Source organism: Salvelinus fontinalis, chromosome 18, assembly GCF_029448725.1.
Source record: "Salvelinus fontinalis isolate EN_2023a chromosome 18, ASM2944872v1, whole genome shotgun sequence".
NCBI lineage: Eukaryota > Metazoa > Chordata > Actinopteri > Salmoniformes > Salmonidae > Salvelinus > Salvelinus fontinalis.
Genome location: NC_074682.1, coordinates 15,732,682 through 15,749,647, shown reverse-complemented (window position 1 = coordinate 15,749,647; position 16,966 = coordinate 15,732,682). Strand labels below are relative to the sequence as shown.

At 42.7% G+C, this 16,966-nt stretch overlaps 1 protein-coding gene across 1 annotated transcript; it reads right to left on the bottom strand.

Annotated features, from left to right (window-relative positions):
* Positions 1-458: 458 nt before the first annotated feature.
* On the bottom strand, positions 459-16,759 carry LOC129815055 (myosin-7B-like). The gene is given in 27 exon segments (XM_055868364.1): positions 459-548; positions 675-768; positions 891-995; positions 1,507-1,749; positions 1,859-2,114; positions 6,191-6,318; positions 6,438-6,561; positions 6,659-6,776; positions 6,919-7,006; positions 7,526-7,726; positions 8,088-8,268; positions 8,507-8,676; positions 8,869-8,979; positions 8,981-9,025; positions 9,301-9,419; positions 9,571-9,709; positions 9,836-9,939; positions 10,030-10,085; positions 10,087-10,126; positions 10,265-10,328; positions 10,451-10,543; positions 14,160-14,256; positions 14,676-14,703; positions 14,917-15,073; positions 15,328-15,471; positions 16,060-16,322; positions 16,685-16,759. Coding segments are annotated over 25 exon segments (3,027 nt in total). The 5' UTR covers positions 16,261-16,322; positions 16,685-16,759; the 3' UTR covers positions 459-548; positions 675-753.
* Between the last annotated feature and the right edge of the window lie 207 nt (positions 16,760-16,966).

Below are 16,966 nucleotides of genomic sequence, written 5' to 3'. Positions count from 1 at the left end.
CTTGGAACCCCAAGGGGTGCACGTTTTGGTTTTTGCCCTAACAGTACACAGCTGATTCAAATTATCAAAGCTTGCTAGTTTGAGAAACCCTGCACTAGGCCCTCCATGGAATGAGTTGACACCTCTGCTGTAAAACAACACCTATCTGGTGAGACAAATTGTACTATAAATGCTTTTAGAAGTCTTTATTAGATCTGTATTGCACTCCCACAGTCACACCACAACTGTTGCAGCTGGCTGGCTGTGATATCTTTGGTTTGGTAGTCATCCTCTGGATTACTCTGTGAGCTGAAACACACGAGAAACACAGTATGTTTCAGTAACAACCACCGATAATACAGAGGGCATGGGAATAAATACTCCGGAGAAGACCATGTTATGTGATCTATCACAATTTACTGGTATCGTCCATAAAGTGTAGTACTGACCTTGGGCCCTTGGTCCCGAGTGCGAACACGGAGCTTGTTGACAGTGGTCTCGGCCCTCTGCATCGTCCAGTTCATGCTGGATCTTCTGAACTTGGTCAGATTGGAGTTGGCTTGTTCCTCCTGAGAGGAGAAGACAGAGAGCAGGGAACTAGATCATACCACTGTAGGCCATTTGGAAACAGACCCACATTTCATACAGTAACACAACAGTTGAAATGAAAACTTGAAATGTTGTGGGGGACTTACCGCTTCCTTAGCCTGCCTCTTGTAGCTCTTCACCTTGGCCTGCAGCTTGTCTATGAGCTCCTGAGAACGGGCCAGGTTCTTACTGTCCTCCTGTCTGCAAGGACAAAAACAAACAGCAGAGGGCAGCATGACGCACTACATCACATCCCAACACCTGACAGGCCAGGCAGCTCTTTCAATAAACAGTACATACAATCATGTGGTATGTTTCAGTACCTGGTAGGTGAGCTCTTTGATCCTCCTCTCATACTTGCGGACTCCCTTCTGGAACTCTTGGCTCCTCTTCTGCTCAGACTCCAGCTCATTCTCCAACTTTTTCACCTGTTGATGGGAGATTATCAGATCACTGATCTACACTCACCGTCCAATATTGGTGAACAACTTTAACCAAGTAAGTGAAGTAGCCTTGCACAAGCCTTGGCTGGAGCAGGTTGCCATTTATTGGGATGAATCATGTACTGGAGGCAGCTCTGCAGGGTAGTCACTACCTGGCACAGCCACAAAGTCATAAAATCAGATTTTAAACCTAAACAGTAAACACACTTTTAACCTCATGCCTAACCTTAAAATAAGACCAAAAATCAAATTTGTTTACATGCATTTTTTCGGTAAATAGCCAAATTTGACTTTGACGCTGGCCCATCTAGTGGGAATCGCTCAGCTCTGCCGCCAGGATAAGATTCATCCAAATAAACGCCAACCTGCCGACCTGGAGCAGCTCATAGAAGCAGCAGCTTATCTCCTGTTTCTGTAGCGCGAGGCAGCATGATGTACAAGTACACCCCCTGGATAGAACGCAGGTCCCTTCTCTGTGATCCTCTAATCTCCTCACCCTGTTCTCAGTGGTGTGTTTCTCCTTCTCCACCTTGGTCATGGTGATGTCTATGTCATCGTTGTCTTTCTTCAGCTCAGAACACTCGTCCTCTAGCTTGCATATCTTGGCGAGCACGCAGGCGTTCATCCCCTCCTCGTCCTCCAGCCTCTCCATCATCTCTTTGACCTTGGCCTCCAGCTGGATCTTAGCCTTGATCAGGAGGTCACAGCCGTCCTCCATGTCCGCCAGGTTTTCCTGCTCCTGCAGGGAGAGAGAAAGGGAGAAATGGGAGGTGACATTGGAGCCCTAATGGTATCATGCTGTAGGAGGTAGTAAATGCGTGCATCGCCATCAGTCTGTGGGAACTTACTGCCTGCAGCTCCAGAGAGAGGTCATTCTTCTCTTGGATCAGACTGACCTGCTTCTTCTCCGGCTCTTTACGTTTTACCTCTAACTTCTCCAGGGCCTCCTTCAGCCTGGCCAACTCTTCCTTTAGAGTGGCCATCTCCTTCTCTGTGGTGGCGCTCTTTAGCAGAGGCTTGATCTTGAAGAAGAGCATCATCCATTGCCAGTGCTTCACCGTGTTGAAGGCCCGGATGTTCCACTGGATGATCACTAGAGCCTCCCTGGAAACAGGAAGTAAGTAGAGGTCAGAATTAGGGCTTTTTCTGTCTTCTTCCTGTGCTTGACTTGGACTCAACCAGTTTAAGGTGCTCCATCGAGTTCATATGAGCAAATCCATACCTGACTTATACCCTGACTTAGATGACAAGTGTGGACGTTGGGCCCAGTCTCCTGCTAACCTCACACACATGTTCTGGTCTTGCTCCAAAATGATGAGCTTCTGGACTTCGATCTTTTAAATCTCATCACAGGTTCTAGCTATTCAACTTCAACCATCACCCCATGTTGCTATTTTTAGAGATGTAGAAGACCCCATTTACAGTGCATTTGGGAAGTATTCAGACCCCTTCTCTTTTTCCACATTTTGTTACGTTACAACCTTATTCTAAAAATGATAAAATCCTTTTTCAATCTACACACAATACCCCATAATGACAAAGCAAAAATAGTTTTTGAGAAATTTTAGCAAATGTATTAAAAAAAAAAACTATCACATTTATTCTGACATTTTACTCAGTACTATGTTGAAGCAACTTGGCAGCGATTACAGCCTCAAGTCTTCTTGGGTAGGACATTACAAGCTTGGCACACCTGTATTTGGGGAGTTTCTCCCATTCTTCTCTGCAGATCCTCTCAAGCTCTGTCAGGTTGGATGGGGAGCGTCGCTGCACAGCTATTTCGATCAGGTTCATGTCCGTGCTCTGGCTGGGCCACTCAGACGTTCAGAGACTTGTCCCGAAACCACTCCTGCATTGTCTTGGCTGTGTGCTTAGGGTCATTGTCCAGTCTGAGGTCCTGAGCACGCTGGAGCAGGTTTTCATCAAGGATCTCTCTGTACTTTGTTCAGTTCATCTTTCCCTCAATCCTGACTAGTCTCTCAATCCCTGCCGCTGAAAAACATCCCCACAGCATGATGCTGCCACCACTATGCTTCACCGTAGGGATGGTACCAGGTTTCCTCCAGACGTGACACTTGGCATTCAGGCCAAAGTGTTCTATCTTGGTTTCACCAGACCAGAGAATGTCATGGTCTGAAAGTCTTTAGGTGCCTTTTGCTAAACTCCAAGTGGGCTGTCGTGTGCTTTTTTACCGAGGAGTGGCCTCTGTCTGGCCACTCTATCATAAAGGCCTGATTGGTGGAGTGCTGCAGAGATGGCTGTCCTTCTGGAAAATTCTCCCAACTCAACAGAAGAACTCCGGAGCACTGTCAGAATGACCATTGGGTTCTTGGTAACATCCCTGACCTAGGCCCTTCTCCCCCGGTTGCTCAGTTTGGCCGGACGGACAGGTTTAGGAATAGTCTTGGTGGTTCCAAACTTCTTCCATTTAAGAATGATGGAAGCCACTGTGTCCTTGGTGATCTTCAATGCTGCAGACATTTTTGGGTACCCTCTGTGCCTCGACACAATCCTGTCTCGGAGCTCTACGAACAATTCCTTCTACCTCCTGGCATGGTTTTTGATCTGACATGCACTGTCAATTGCGGGACCTTATATTGATAGGTGGACTCCAATCAAGTTGTAGAAACATCTCAATGATGATCAATGGAAACAGGATGCACCTGAGCTCAATTTTGAGTCTCATAGCAAAGGCTCTGAATACTTATGTAAGGTATTTCTGTTTTACATTTTTTATACATGTAAGGAGTGGTTTCGGGACAAGTCTCTTTGTCATTATGGGGTATTGTGTGTAGATTTAATCAATTTTAGAATAAGCAGTAACGTAACAAAATGTGGAAAAACACCCTTATGCTATTGCATTCACAACTGTGCTGAGCCGTCACAGAATTCTGCTGAGTTGGAAATCCTCAGCGCCTATTCCTCCTTAGCTGTGTGGCTCAAAGACATTGTTTTTTTCTTAAATTAGAAAAGATCAACTTTACGTTGAGGTTTATCTTTATCTTATACTTTGAGGATCTCTCTACCGTTCCTACTAAATGAACAATTACCACACATAAATAAGTAAACTGTATTTTTTGACCAAGTGAAAATGTCTGGTTAGAAATTCACCACAGCTTGTAATTGACCTAGTCTGTCTCATCATAATTATGAGTTCCCTTATTGTTAGGCAAATTAAAGCTGGAATAATTATGCAATCTGGCATCCTTCATGACATGTTTAATGTCTTGGATCAACCAAAGGCTGAAGATTTCCAAAATAAGGATGGCGTCTCACACCCCTAGACATATGCAACTACAATATTTGAAAAAAAGTGCTATCTAGAACCAAAAAGGCTTATAGGAGAACCCTTTGGAGAACCCATTTTGGTTCCAGGTAGAACCCATTTTACAGAGGGTTCTACATGGAACCCAAAAGGATTCTCCAAAGGGTTCTCGCTTTTTTTCAAATAGTGTGGTTGCATATATCTAGGGGTGTGAGTCGCCATCCAGGTAGAACCAAAAATGGTTCTACCTGGAACCAAAAAGGGTTCTCTTATGGGGACAGCTGAAGAATCCTTTTAGATACAAGACATTTTTGCAACCTGGTCAGGCACTGCCTGTCAGAGTTGTGAATGTGTGCCTGAGTGAGTACAGGGCCATGGTCAGGCAGGGTGTCGGGGGTAGCAGAGTGAATGGGGAGGTGGCTGTGGTATGAGTATGATTGCATTTCTGACATGACTCCATGCTCTGCCTCTCAAAGGTGAGTGTCTATGTGTTTATTTAGAAACTAAAGCTCTCTATCAAACAGCAGGCTTTAATCATCTGTCACCCGCCACATATTCCATCTATGTGCTTACTTAGAACTGCAGGCGCCTGGGACAAAAGAGGCCAAGGGCCACGGGGCAGGCGGGGGGGTTGTATTTTTAGGGTGGGCCCTAGCAGCTGCCACTTTGCACATGTCGCCACCTAGCTCTAAGGACACCGTCAGCATTGTTTAATTTAGGGAGAGCAGAGAGGGGAGAGGGACCGGGACGGGTGGGGAGGAGTGTGTGTGAGGGAGGTAATGGGGTCAATATTACCGTGGGGGCCACACACATGCAGGGTAACCATACATGGACAAGCACACGCCTCACACACGCCGCTAACATTGCCCTTGCATACCACACATACTAGACCATTCAACTGGCGGCCCGCGGGCCAGATCCAGCCCGTGTATTAATTTATACTCGCCCTTTGATCAATTCTGAACATTTAATAAAAGTTCTGCAAAAAATTCCCTGCACAATTTTGACGTTCAGTACCAAAACGACAAGCGCTATAGTGGTTGTCTATAGTGTTCTTTCTAGCATTTTTTAAAGGTTTCTAGCACCTCTGGCGCATTGATTTATTTTTTCTTCATATGAATTTGGATCTAGCCTCAGTTTAAGCTACAAAATATTATGACCCCATTCCTGAAAGCTCTGACTCCAAGGAACACGTATGTACGTGCATTCTGTTTCCCTCTCTGAGACTCGTAGGACTCGTTAGAAGGGAGTGTGACTCAAAGTGCACCTAATGACAAAGGGAAATGAATTCAAAGCATACTTCCTTCCGACTGGAATTTGGCAGTACCTGATTTGACATGTTTTGTGTTATTTATTGAGATGCTTAGTTTTGGTGAGCGAGCGTTGCTCCTTTTCCTTTTCAATGATGATCAAATTTGGGGGTTGCACCTCGACTCACGTTGGTTGAGCGCCCTCCTCCTTTCCTAACTACTTTTAGTGACGTTTCATTTGAAGAAATGTGCTTTATTGGTGGTTGAGCGTTGCTTTTTTACAGTTCTTCCAAAGAATGTGGAAATTGTCTGGCCCCCCTGCAATAAACCTTTTTTTACATCTGGCCCGCATAAGAATATAGTTGAATAGCCCTGTACTACACCATGGGAGCGTGCACAAAGTTATAATATATCACAAACTGAAAGGGAGCAACTGATCATATTACTATTGAACCTGTTGGAGGAAGCAACTGGTGGAGGAGTTGGTTTGTTTATACTGATGTCTTTATCTTACTATGAATGGTTCCAAAGAAATGCCATGATGAAATCTCTCTGGGTTTAAATGTTGACCAAATACTCTCAGATCATAAGTACACCTGACTTCATTTAGGTACTCTACTACAGCACTTGAAAGGATCAAATCAAATGAAGCCATGGTCCCTTACTTCCTGGTCATCATATTCTGGAGCTCCATCCTCATGATCTTGCCTCGGCTGACAGCCTGGAGCAGCGTGAGGACCTTGGCCAGACACTCATCCCTCATCTCCTCCAGCAGTCCCACCTTAAAGAACACCTACAGGAGGAGAACACCCAGTCAGGAAGATCAAATGCAACTTAATTTGCCTGTAAACAAAATGTGCGTTAATGTGATTCATTGACAAAACATGGAAATGTAAAGCCTCAGCCTCCTACCTTGGTGTGTCCAAATTTGTACTGGTTGTGGTCAATATCTAGGGACCAGAGCCGTTTCTCTGTTTCTTTCCTGCTGTCCACAAACGTATCATCGGGGAAGGCATGTGGGTTCAGGATGTGATAGCTGTTAGTAAAAAACAACAACATTGTATTGTATGATTAATTCCAAATGTATTTTTTATGTGTGTGTTGTGGGAATGAACGTGTGTTATCACACTCACCGCTGTTTGAACTCTGCGTATATGATACGGTTTGGAAATCCCTTCCTGCATATCCTAATGCCCTCCAGCACACCGTTACAGCGAAGCTGGTGCAGCACCATGAAGAAATCCATGATCCCTGCAGAGGACCGGGGGAGAGGAGGTAATCAATCAGAGTAGAGGATGCTCTCTGGAGCACTTACAGTAAACAAGATGTTCCTCAGATTTCCTTGGCACTCAGACTCCCTTGGATCTCAGTTGAATGTTGTACTGTGGCGTACCTGGGGTCTTGGTCTTGTTGGGGATAAGGCAACGCACAAAGTGTGGCTGAGTGCAGCGAAGGTTAGTCATCAGCTTGTTCAGGTTCTCCTGCAGACAGAGAAGCACACATAACGGATGGAGAGAATGAAAACCTAAGCTAGCATTGACGATGGGAATGTTGCTCAATGTAGGTTCAGTGTTTACAACATCAGCAAATATCTAAGTTATTGCAGCAGTTTATGAAAACAAATTCTCCCTCACACTTTCAGTTATGGTGCACAGCTGTAGCTCTTCCAATGACTTCAGGGAGGATACAGTATGTGATGTTTATGAGAATGGAGCCAGCACAGACTTAAAGTGATGTTCATGTGATCATTTCCCTAAACATCACTGCAAGTCTTAACTGTCTCCTTCTCAGCACAGGATAGATGATCTCTCAATGTTGATGCAGCTTCACTGCCTAACTAGCTATATCCTTTCTGTTTGTTTATTACACCTTAATGACTTGTATAGTTTTACTGTCTACTACAGTAGATAAAGTATAATCCAGCTGGATCACATTAGATTAGCTTGTGATATTGTCAATTTAGCCAGCATTTTGTTGATAGAGTAAATTGTCACTCTCACCTCATACAGCTGTGACATGGTCTGGAAAGAGGCAGCCTTCTTCCTCTTCTCCTTTCCTCCAGTCTTTTGGTCTGAGTCAGAGCCAACATAGTTTTCATGGAGGCACGACAGAAGCTTGTTGGAGGACTTCTGGATGCCCACCACCGTCTCATTCAACAGGTCTTTGTTTTTGTCCAGCCACCCAATGACGTTGTATGGTACCTGGAGTGTCAGGATGAGGTCAACCGTTAACATACTTTCTAGATCATATTTTCACATACACTACACGATAATTAGGAGGACACATCGTTTTCTGGAAAGAGGTGTATAGAAAGGAGATATCACAATACTTTCAAATCCTGCTCGGTTTTGAGTGAATATCACTAAGGATTTTGATGGATTGAGAAGCTCATGTGGCTAAAAGTTGCTCTAACTACTGCCAAAAAAATCCTAATGAAAGTTGTAGGTGAAAAATGAAACGTTTATTTCCTTTTTTACATTCTGTGTTGTATATATATTCATGATTGTCAAGTTTTTGGTTTGTTTCAATTGTATTGTAATATTATACCATTCATACATACACCACTCCAGCGTAGTGCATCAGCTCAAAGTGGGCCTCATACTTGCGCTTCTTATCGGGCCGCGGTTTCTGGAAGTTAGCTGACTTTCCAATGTGGTTGTCGTACATCTTGGCTTTAAAGCTGTTGTCTGTAGCCTTGGGGAACATGCACTCCTCTTCAAGGACGGACATGATCCCCAGAGGCAGAAGAAACAAAGCTCAATTAAACATACATGTAGTGAATCTGAAATGGATCATGCAATCAAATATAATACAATACATACAACAAATTCTGCAGAAACAAACACACATGCAGGATCCTATCATGAAATATATTAGCAAGCAAACACATCATTGGGTTCAATACCTCATCCGATGTGGGAAGTTCTTGTTCATTTCTAATGTTAATGCAAAGTCTTTGAGAAGTGGTAGCTCCCCATACCTTCTCTATGAGGTCAATGCCAGCCTGTAGGTCAAGTCGGAAGTCTATAAAGGTCCACTCAATAACCTCCCGTTCGTACTCCTCCTGCTCCAGGATGAACATGTGGTGGTTGAAATACTGTTGCAGTTTCTCATTGGTGAAGTTGAGGCATAGCTGCTCAAAGCTGTTGAGCTGAAATGAAAGAGGGACAGGGGTTCGGAATAAGCATATCGAGTGGAATAAGCACTTCGGATTTTAGTCTTGTGAAATGAAGCTGAAAAAGAATGTTGATATTTACAGACCACACACAAAAAAATCGGTTTAAGATCCAGGAAGAGAGTGAATTAAAACATTCTGTGAAAATTGTTGTGAGGAAAGACTTACATCAAAGATCTCAAAGCCAGCTATATCCAGCACTCCGATAAAGAACTGGCAAGGCAGGGATTTGTACAGGGTCTTGTTGATGCGTCCCACCAGCCATTTGAACATACATATACATATCGTAAGTGGCTTTGGCCAGAGCTCCGACGGAATAGTTAACCTACAACACACACACACACACACACGCACACACCCGCACACAGGTCACACAACTGTCATTCACATGGATAACACTCTGTTGCTTGGATACCAGTTTCTAGAGTCTGCTGAATATATTGATCAATAGAGGATTAAGAAGCTATCCCTGCAGACATGCTCAGCACTGAGGTAAATTAACACACATTAAGCTGAATTCACTTCAAGACAAGTGAATATTTGTAGCTGTACAGATGCTGTTGAGTGCTGTGTCCTAACTGTGCGGTGGTGAGTCCTCACCTGTTCGACGCTCTGTCCCTTCACCACATACTCGTTCCCCACCTTCACCCTAGGGTGCAGGAGCCCCTTGATGAGGTCAGCTGAACTGACTCCCATCAGGTAGGAGGCTTTGTCAGCACCTGGACAAACACACAGGACATATACATGATGAAAAACATGCATAACACACTTGGTTGGAGGCTACAATGGAATTGGTCCTGATCTGCTCTTGCTTATTAGTCTTAGACAGTCCACTTTTATGCAAAATCTCAAATTGGTAGTCCCCCTTACTTTCAGTGCTATCATTCTCTGCCTGCTCCTCGCGCTGCTTCTGCTTGAACTTCATGTTGCCGAAGTGCATGATTGCTCCCACTATCTTATAGCAGCCATACTTCTCATCAGGAGTGAACCTCAGGATGTCCATGGCATTCTGTGGAGAAACCAGGGTAAGTGATGTCATTACTCACCAAGGCTGATCAATGGAGCAAGTACATTTGACAAATTCCTTACTGATAGTTGGTCTAGCAGTAAGGAATAGCAGAGTAAGAGCTCTTACATCGGTGGCCATGAGCTCCCCTCCATCGTCCATGTTCTCCACATTGGTCACGCCATGAGAGCAGAAGTGGTAGTCGTACGGGTTGGTGGACAGCAGCAGTATGTCTGTGGTGGAGACAATCTTTGTCAATCAAAACCCATGGGTCACCTAACACTAACACTTTCTGGGTAGTATTGAATTTGATCCTAATTTACCTAGAAGTTCTGGTTTCTTCTGGGACATGATCTGGTAGTAGATATGGTAGCTTCTCTCCAGGCTGCTGAAATATCACTCTGGATTTTTCTAGAAGATCTAAAGGAGAGAAAGAATGGGCATATCTTTAATTTATCACACCCTGAAAATTCTGTTTTAGAGAAACTTGTGTGCAGAGTTTGGCTCTTTATGCAGGTGTTATGAGCTCATCCCATTTTGCTTTTTGATGGTACTCACATATATCAATATCTGCAGAGGCTAGTTTCCCTGTGGGCCCAAAGTGGATCCTGATAAACTTGCCCTGTAGGAGTGGTGCAGAGGAAACAGTAACAATCACATAAAGCAGATGGAGTATAATCAACCGACTAATTTATGCTATTGCCATCCATTTTTCAAAAGCTTTCATTCATTTTGTATACTCACAAAATGGTACGAGTTGTCGTTCCTCAGCGTTTTGGCATTGCCAAATGCCTCCATGGCGGGGTTAGCCTCAATGATCTGGTCCTCCAAGGTGCCCTAGCAGAGAAGCAAGACAAGTACAGGACTAACACTGAGTCCCAACTAGACAGAACTGCTTTTGGGGATCACGCTGGAGTTGATCAAGCCTGGCCTGAGAACAATACAAAATATATTTTACATATTTCTGAGCACCTCCAAGACGTATGATACTTACTAATGGTCTTGTCACTTAAGACAAACATGAAAATAGGAAGGTTGGTCAGGGAGGATGGGTGTGCGTAATCTGTGACAGTCTAGACAGGGGTTTTCAAACTTTTTAGGGACCGGGACCCCATTTGTGATAGAAAATTTATCAGGGACCCCCTCATAATCCGAACATAACTCAAGTGAGATAGAAATAGCATACAAAGAGTTTTACTTTTACTTTGGCAGTACATAGCCGGACAAACCAAGTCTCAGACCTATGGAAGGAACATTTTAAAGGCCCGCCACTTAGCAACAGAGAGAAAATGTTGCAGTTTTCAAGCGAATTTCCAGCATTTCTGCACATTTTGTCAAGTGTCAGATATATTTTGTTGTTGCAGCTTTAAAGATAATATCCTGCAATTCAACATGTTTTTCCATGAGGCAGAGAGAATACTTTGCAGTTATTAAGCTTAAATTAGAGTGCTTTTATGCTTAAAAAAACACATTTTGGGGAATACAAGAAGTAATAAGTTGAAAATTGTTATATTTGGTGGAGTACTGTGGAAACCAATATCCCTGTGAGCCTCCCAGGCCCATGTTGCCCAGTGTTAAGGACATATATTGTAGATTAATATTACAAAGTATTGTATTACATCCTCTAAACTTATTCTACCAATCCCTTGGCCAACATTTTTTTAATCTGTTGTTGTTAGTAATAATCATAATGTTTTATATATATATACAATGCATTCGGAAAGTATTCAGACCCCTTAACTTTTTCCACAATTTGTTACATTACAGCGTTATTCTAAAAAAAAAAATTTTTTAAATCCTCATCAATCTCAATCTACTCATCAATCCCCATAATGACAAAGCAAAAACTGTTTTTTATAAATGTTTGTGAATGTATTAAAGAATAAAACTTAAATATGACATTTACATAAGTATTCAGACCCTTTACTCAGTACTTTGTTGAAGCACCTTTGGCAGCGATTACAGCCTCAAGTCTTCTTTGGTATGACGCTACAAGCTTGGCACACCTGTATTTGGGGAGTTTCTCCCATTCTTCTCTGCAGACCCTCTCAAGCTCTGTCAGGTTGGATGGGGAGCGTCGCTGCACAGCTATTTTCAGGTCTCTCCAGAGATGTTCGATCGGGTTCATGTCTGGGTTCTGGCTGGGCCACTCAAGGACATTCAGAGACTTGTCCCAAAGCCACTCCTGCGTTGTCTTGGCTGTGTGCTTAGGGTCGTTGTCCTATTGGAAGGTGAACCTTCGTCCCAGCCTAAGCTCCTGAGCACTCTGGTTTTCATCAAGGATCTCTCTGTACCTTGCTCCGTTCATCTTTCCCTCAATCCTGACTAGTCTCCCAGTCCCTGCCGCTGAAAAACATCCCCACAGTGATGGTGCCATGTTTCCTCCAGATGTGACGCTTGGCATTCAGGCTAAAGAGTTCAATCTTGGTTTCATCAGACCAGATAATCTTGTTTCTCATGGTCTGAGAGTCCTTTGAGGACGTTTTGGCAAACTCCAAGCGGGCTGTCATGTGCTTTTTACTGAGGAGTGGCTTCCGTCTGGCCACTCTAACATAAAGGCCTGTTTGGTGGAGTGCTGCAGAGATGGTTGTCCTTTTGGAAGGTTCTCCCATCTCCACAGAGGATCTCTGGAGCTCTGTCAGAGTGACCATCGGGTTCTTGGTCACCTCCCTGACCAAGGACATCCTCCCCTGATTGCTCAGTTTGTCCTGGTAGCCAGGTGTAGGAAGAGTCTTGGTGGTTCCAAACTTCTTCCATTTAAGAATGATGGAGGCCACTGTGTTCTTGGGACCTTCAATGCTGCAGAAATGTTTTAGTAGCCTTCCCCAGATCTGTGCCTCAACACAATCCTTTCTCGGAGCTCTACGGACAATTCCTTTTACCTCAAGGCATGGTTTTTGCTCTGACATGCACTGTCAACTGTGAGACCTTATTTAGACAGGTGTGTGCCTTTCCAAATCATGTCCAATCAATTGAATTTACCCCAGGTGAACTCCAATCAAGTTGTAGAAACATCTCAAGAATGATCAATGGAAACAGGATGCAGCTGAGCTCAATTTCGAGTCTCATAACAAAGGGTCTGAATACTTACATATATAAAGTATTTCTGTTTTAACTTTTTTATACATTTGCAAAAATTTCTTAAAACCTGTTTTTGCATTGTCATTATAGGGCATTGTGTGTAGATTGATGAGGAAAAAATAATAATATAATCAAGTTTAGAATAAGGCTGTAACGTAACAAAATGTGGGGAAAGGGAAGGGGTCTGAATGCTTTCCGAATGCACTGTATATATTTTGAGATCTGGCCGCGGACACCCACATTGAGAACCCCTGGTCTAGCAATCCAAAGGTTACATGTTCGAGTTGCGTCGGGGATAACTGTATAACTTTAGCTCACCCTTCCCCTGACCCTTACTTTAAACTTAACCCAATTCGCCTAACCTGCTTCGTAAATTCACCTAACCTTTTGTTGTTTTAGTTCTCTTAACCTTTGTCTTAGTTACCTTAACCGCCAATGTAAATTCTCCCGTAATTCTCTTTTGTTGTTATGACGGAACAAGCAACTTGGTCTCAGAGGTGAAAAATTCTATATGTCCTCTAAGATGTATGATAAGTTACATCATCCAATCCGTATGCTATTGTACGGTAAGCTGTATGATACGTCATCGAATTTGTAGGATATTGTACGACCGCTATTCCATTCATAATGTAACATAACGTAACATATACTCTAAATGGAGTATCACAGATTTACATACAGATAAGAATTGCCCTGAGACCACATTGGTTGATCATGATGTAATTTACTTACCCCTGTTTTGGTTGCAGGGCCCTGTTTTGAGGGAAGAGGTTGAGATCATTGTAAATGTATTATGCTCTTTCTGAACTCTTTCACAGTCAATAAAGAAAATTACAGCAACATTTCATATACTGAGGAGGTAGACAATGATACAATTTAGATAGTGCTGAATAATATGTTTATTCTAAAGTAAATAAAGAAACTTTGTCCCTAGAGAGAAATAATGGAGTGCATATTGAGCAACAAGGACAAAAAACGTAGAAAAATTTTAACGAGGAAAATCTAAATGAAAAATCAAAATGGGATTGAGAGGAAAATCTAAATGGTGGAGCTGTAACGGGTGTTAATAACAACAGAACATTTCAAAAAGGAAAGATATAAGACTTGAATGAATGAAAACAATAAAGATTTAAAAAATGAGAAAGAGAACAAGCAGTAACAAAAGAGGGCTGCATACATGACAAACATGGGTAGACTTTGAGCCACAAAGGACAGTAAAAATGTATATTAACATTCACTGTTTTGATGTTGAATGACGGAATATGACCAAAAAGTCATAAAGGGAATGGGTAAACATTTAGCGAGTCCCAAACACCCCCAAAAAATGTAAAAGGGGGTGGGGAAAAAATCTGGAATGCCATATTGGCCTTACTCCTTTTTTAGCAGCTGCTTCCCCAAGAGCTGCTACAATGGCAAAATACTGAATGACACGTTTCGTGTTGACAGTTTTGCCAGCCCCGGATTCTCTGCTATAGGAGTGTGGGACAAGTATAGATAAGAAAGGAAATGTGTAGATAAAACAGGTAAAAAAATGCACAAATCAAGAAAATTTGACTATATACTGCAGCCAAGCACAAAATACCAGAATGTTCTCGCTGAAAGAAAAATTAGTACCAAAATCTTTAGCCCCCCCCAAAAAAAACTCCTGTTTCGACATCTTGAGTTATAGCACAAAACAAAAATAGAACATTGTTTTATATACACATTTTAAAACAGTGACTGTGTTTGGACGGCCTAGAATACATTATGATTGCTCATACAGAGACAAGGCCAACGTCACAAGTTGTTCTTCTTGTTTTTGCTAGCAGTGTATGAAACAACAGCAGACGGTAGGGTATCACAGTGATTAGAGCACAGTTTTCTGAGATGGATTTGGGTTTTTACTTACGTGATGAGCATGGACTGATTCACGCGATCTGTGTAGATATCATAAAGAGTGAACTGTTAGAAAAGGCTTGTGTAATAGTAGTAGTACTACGTCAACTTGTATTTTGGTGAAGCTCTACTTAAGTCACGTTATATTCCATTACTGTCTGGAGTTTGTGTGCACTATCATGACTTCTAGTGGCAAGCATCAGGTTTCTGACAACATGGAGGAGTGTGAGTATTATTTGTGCTGAGTGACTCACTGCGCAGCATGTCATTGTAGGCGTTGTCTGCGATGGCGTAGACGTGGGGCGGGACCTCTGCGCGGCGCTTGCCTTTGTAGGCAGTGACAACAGGGGAGATGTAGACATGCAGCCATTTGCATGGGTTCACTGTCACACAAAACAGCCCAGAGTAGGTCTGTGGAGAGAGAGTTGAATAAGCCAATTCATCATACTAGGGCTATAGTTTCAACACCTCTGACATACTGTTTAATCAAGTTGTTCCCCAAAAGACTCAACTGAGCAATAATAGAAGGATGAGGGGCACTAACTGACAGTCTCATTTCATATGGCCTAAAAACAGACTGACTTGTGGTTCTGGCTACTCAGGGATCCCAGGAAGTGCATGGAACAACTGTCCCACCCCGCCATTGCCCCTGTGGGGTCACTCACGTAGATCATCCATGCGGCGTAGCGCCTGCGCAGGTTGAAGAGCACAGAGGCCTCGTTGAGGTGTGTCAGCATGGCCATATCCTCTATCCTGTCAAAGTTAGGAGGATTTATCTGCTGGATGTCCGCCTGCTTCACTGTAAGAGACTAGAGTTAGGGAGAGGAAGGAGGAAGAGGCGTCAGTGAGACCGGGGCCTTGGGCAAGGAAAACTGTGGTCATATATATTCTGGTTCTGTTGTCATATCATATTCAGTCACTACAAACCTATATTCCATGTTATTCTTAAAAACGATTCATAATAACTTATCAGAATAAATGACTATATTATATTTATTATGAGTATTTAATTATTTTATTTAGTATTTAACTATCTATAAACACTTGCAAAGAAATGACCCACTGGGAACAGATGCCAGTTCAACGTCTAGTTTTGATTTACATTTAGTTGAGTTGTCAACTAACGTGAATTCAAAGTGAAATCAACAAAACAATACATGTTATTTGACTTAGGTTAAAAGGTGGGTGACAAATATACGAAATTCCCTTATGTTGATGACTTTTTGCAAATCCAATCAGTTTTCCCACATTGATTCAACGTCATCACATATATATACTTATTAAAGACGTGGAAACAACGTTGATTCAACCAGTTTTTGCACAGTGAGGAGGTAATGCAGTCATATTTTCTAAACCTGAGTAAATGGTTGTGTCAAATCCCTGAGCGCAGTACTCACCCTTCTATCTTTGGTCTCAACGATGACTTGGTCTCCGTTGAGCTCCTTGATCTTAACCTCAATGTAAGCCTCCTTTTCGTCTGGAACCCATGCTCGCTTTTTACCATCAAACGCGATGGTCTTCGCAGTCAGCAACTCCAGGTCAGTTTTGCATAGAAAACGACCAGCCTCTCCGAACTCATTCGCATCAAAGCGGGACATGACCGCAATGACAACTCCACACGCCGACGAAGCACCGACAGGACAGACGATTTCTCAAACTCCTTGGAAAAGAGAGGAACATTTACTTTGCATTCTTTTGTTTTCTTATTACGGTTCACATTTAAGTGAGTCAACTTTTTCCTCATTCATAAAAAGTTAAGTTTGGACAAACGTAGGAATGAAACATGACCAAACCAAAAACGCACTCAAAGAACAACATTTACGATTCGTGCGTAATGTAGTGAGTAAATCCTTTCTTGACAATAGAAGACAGGACAGTTTAGGCAGCACAGAAATAGCAAGATACATTTTTCAGCAAGAATTGAAAAAAATATTGTATAAAAAACCACACATGGGTATGGCACCGGTGCGTAAAGGCGTGTAATGATGTAAAAAACCCAAACCAGACGAGTTATAAAGTGACCTCAAAACAGGGTCCTGCAACGGGATGACTATTTGGAACAGTGTGTGCGCTTTATATTGTCTTTCTCAAGGTCACAGTCAGAGTAGTTTAGTCCCTAATTAGCATATGCCACCTCCTCCATCGCCTATTGGTTGTGACCGCGTGTCTCAATTGACACAAAAGGAAAGGAAGGTTTTTATCTCAAGCTGACTATTTTTACAGTAACAATTTATGTAGGGTACACATTGTGAAGGGGTAAACATAATTATAATACGATTGAACTGCTTTTATAAACTTTGGTGT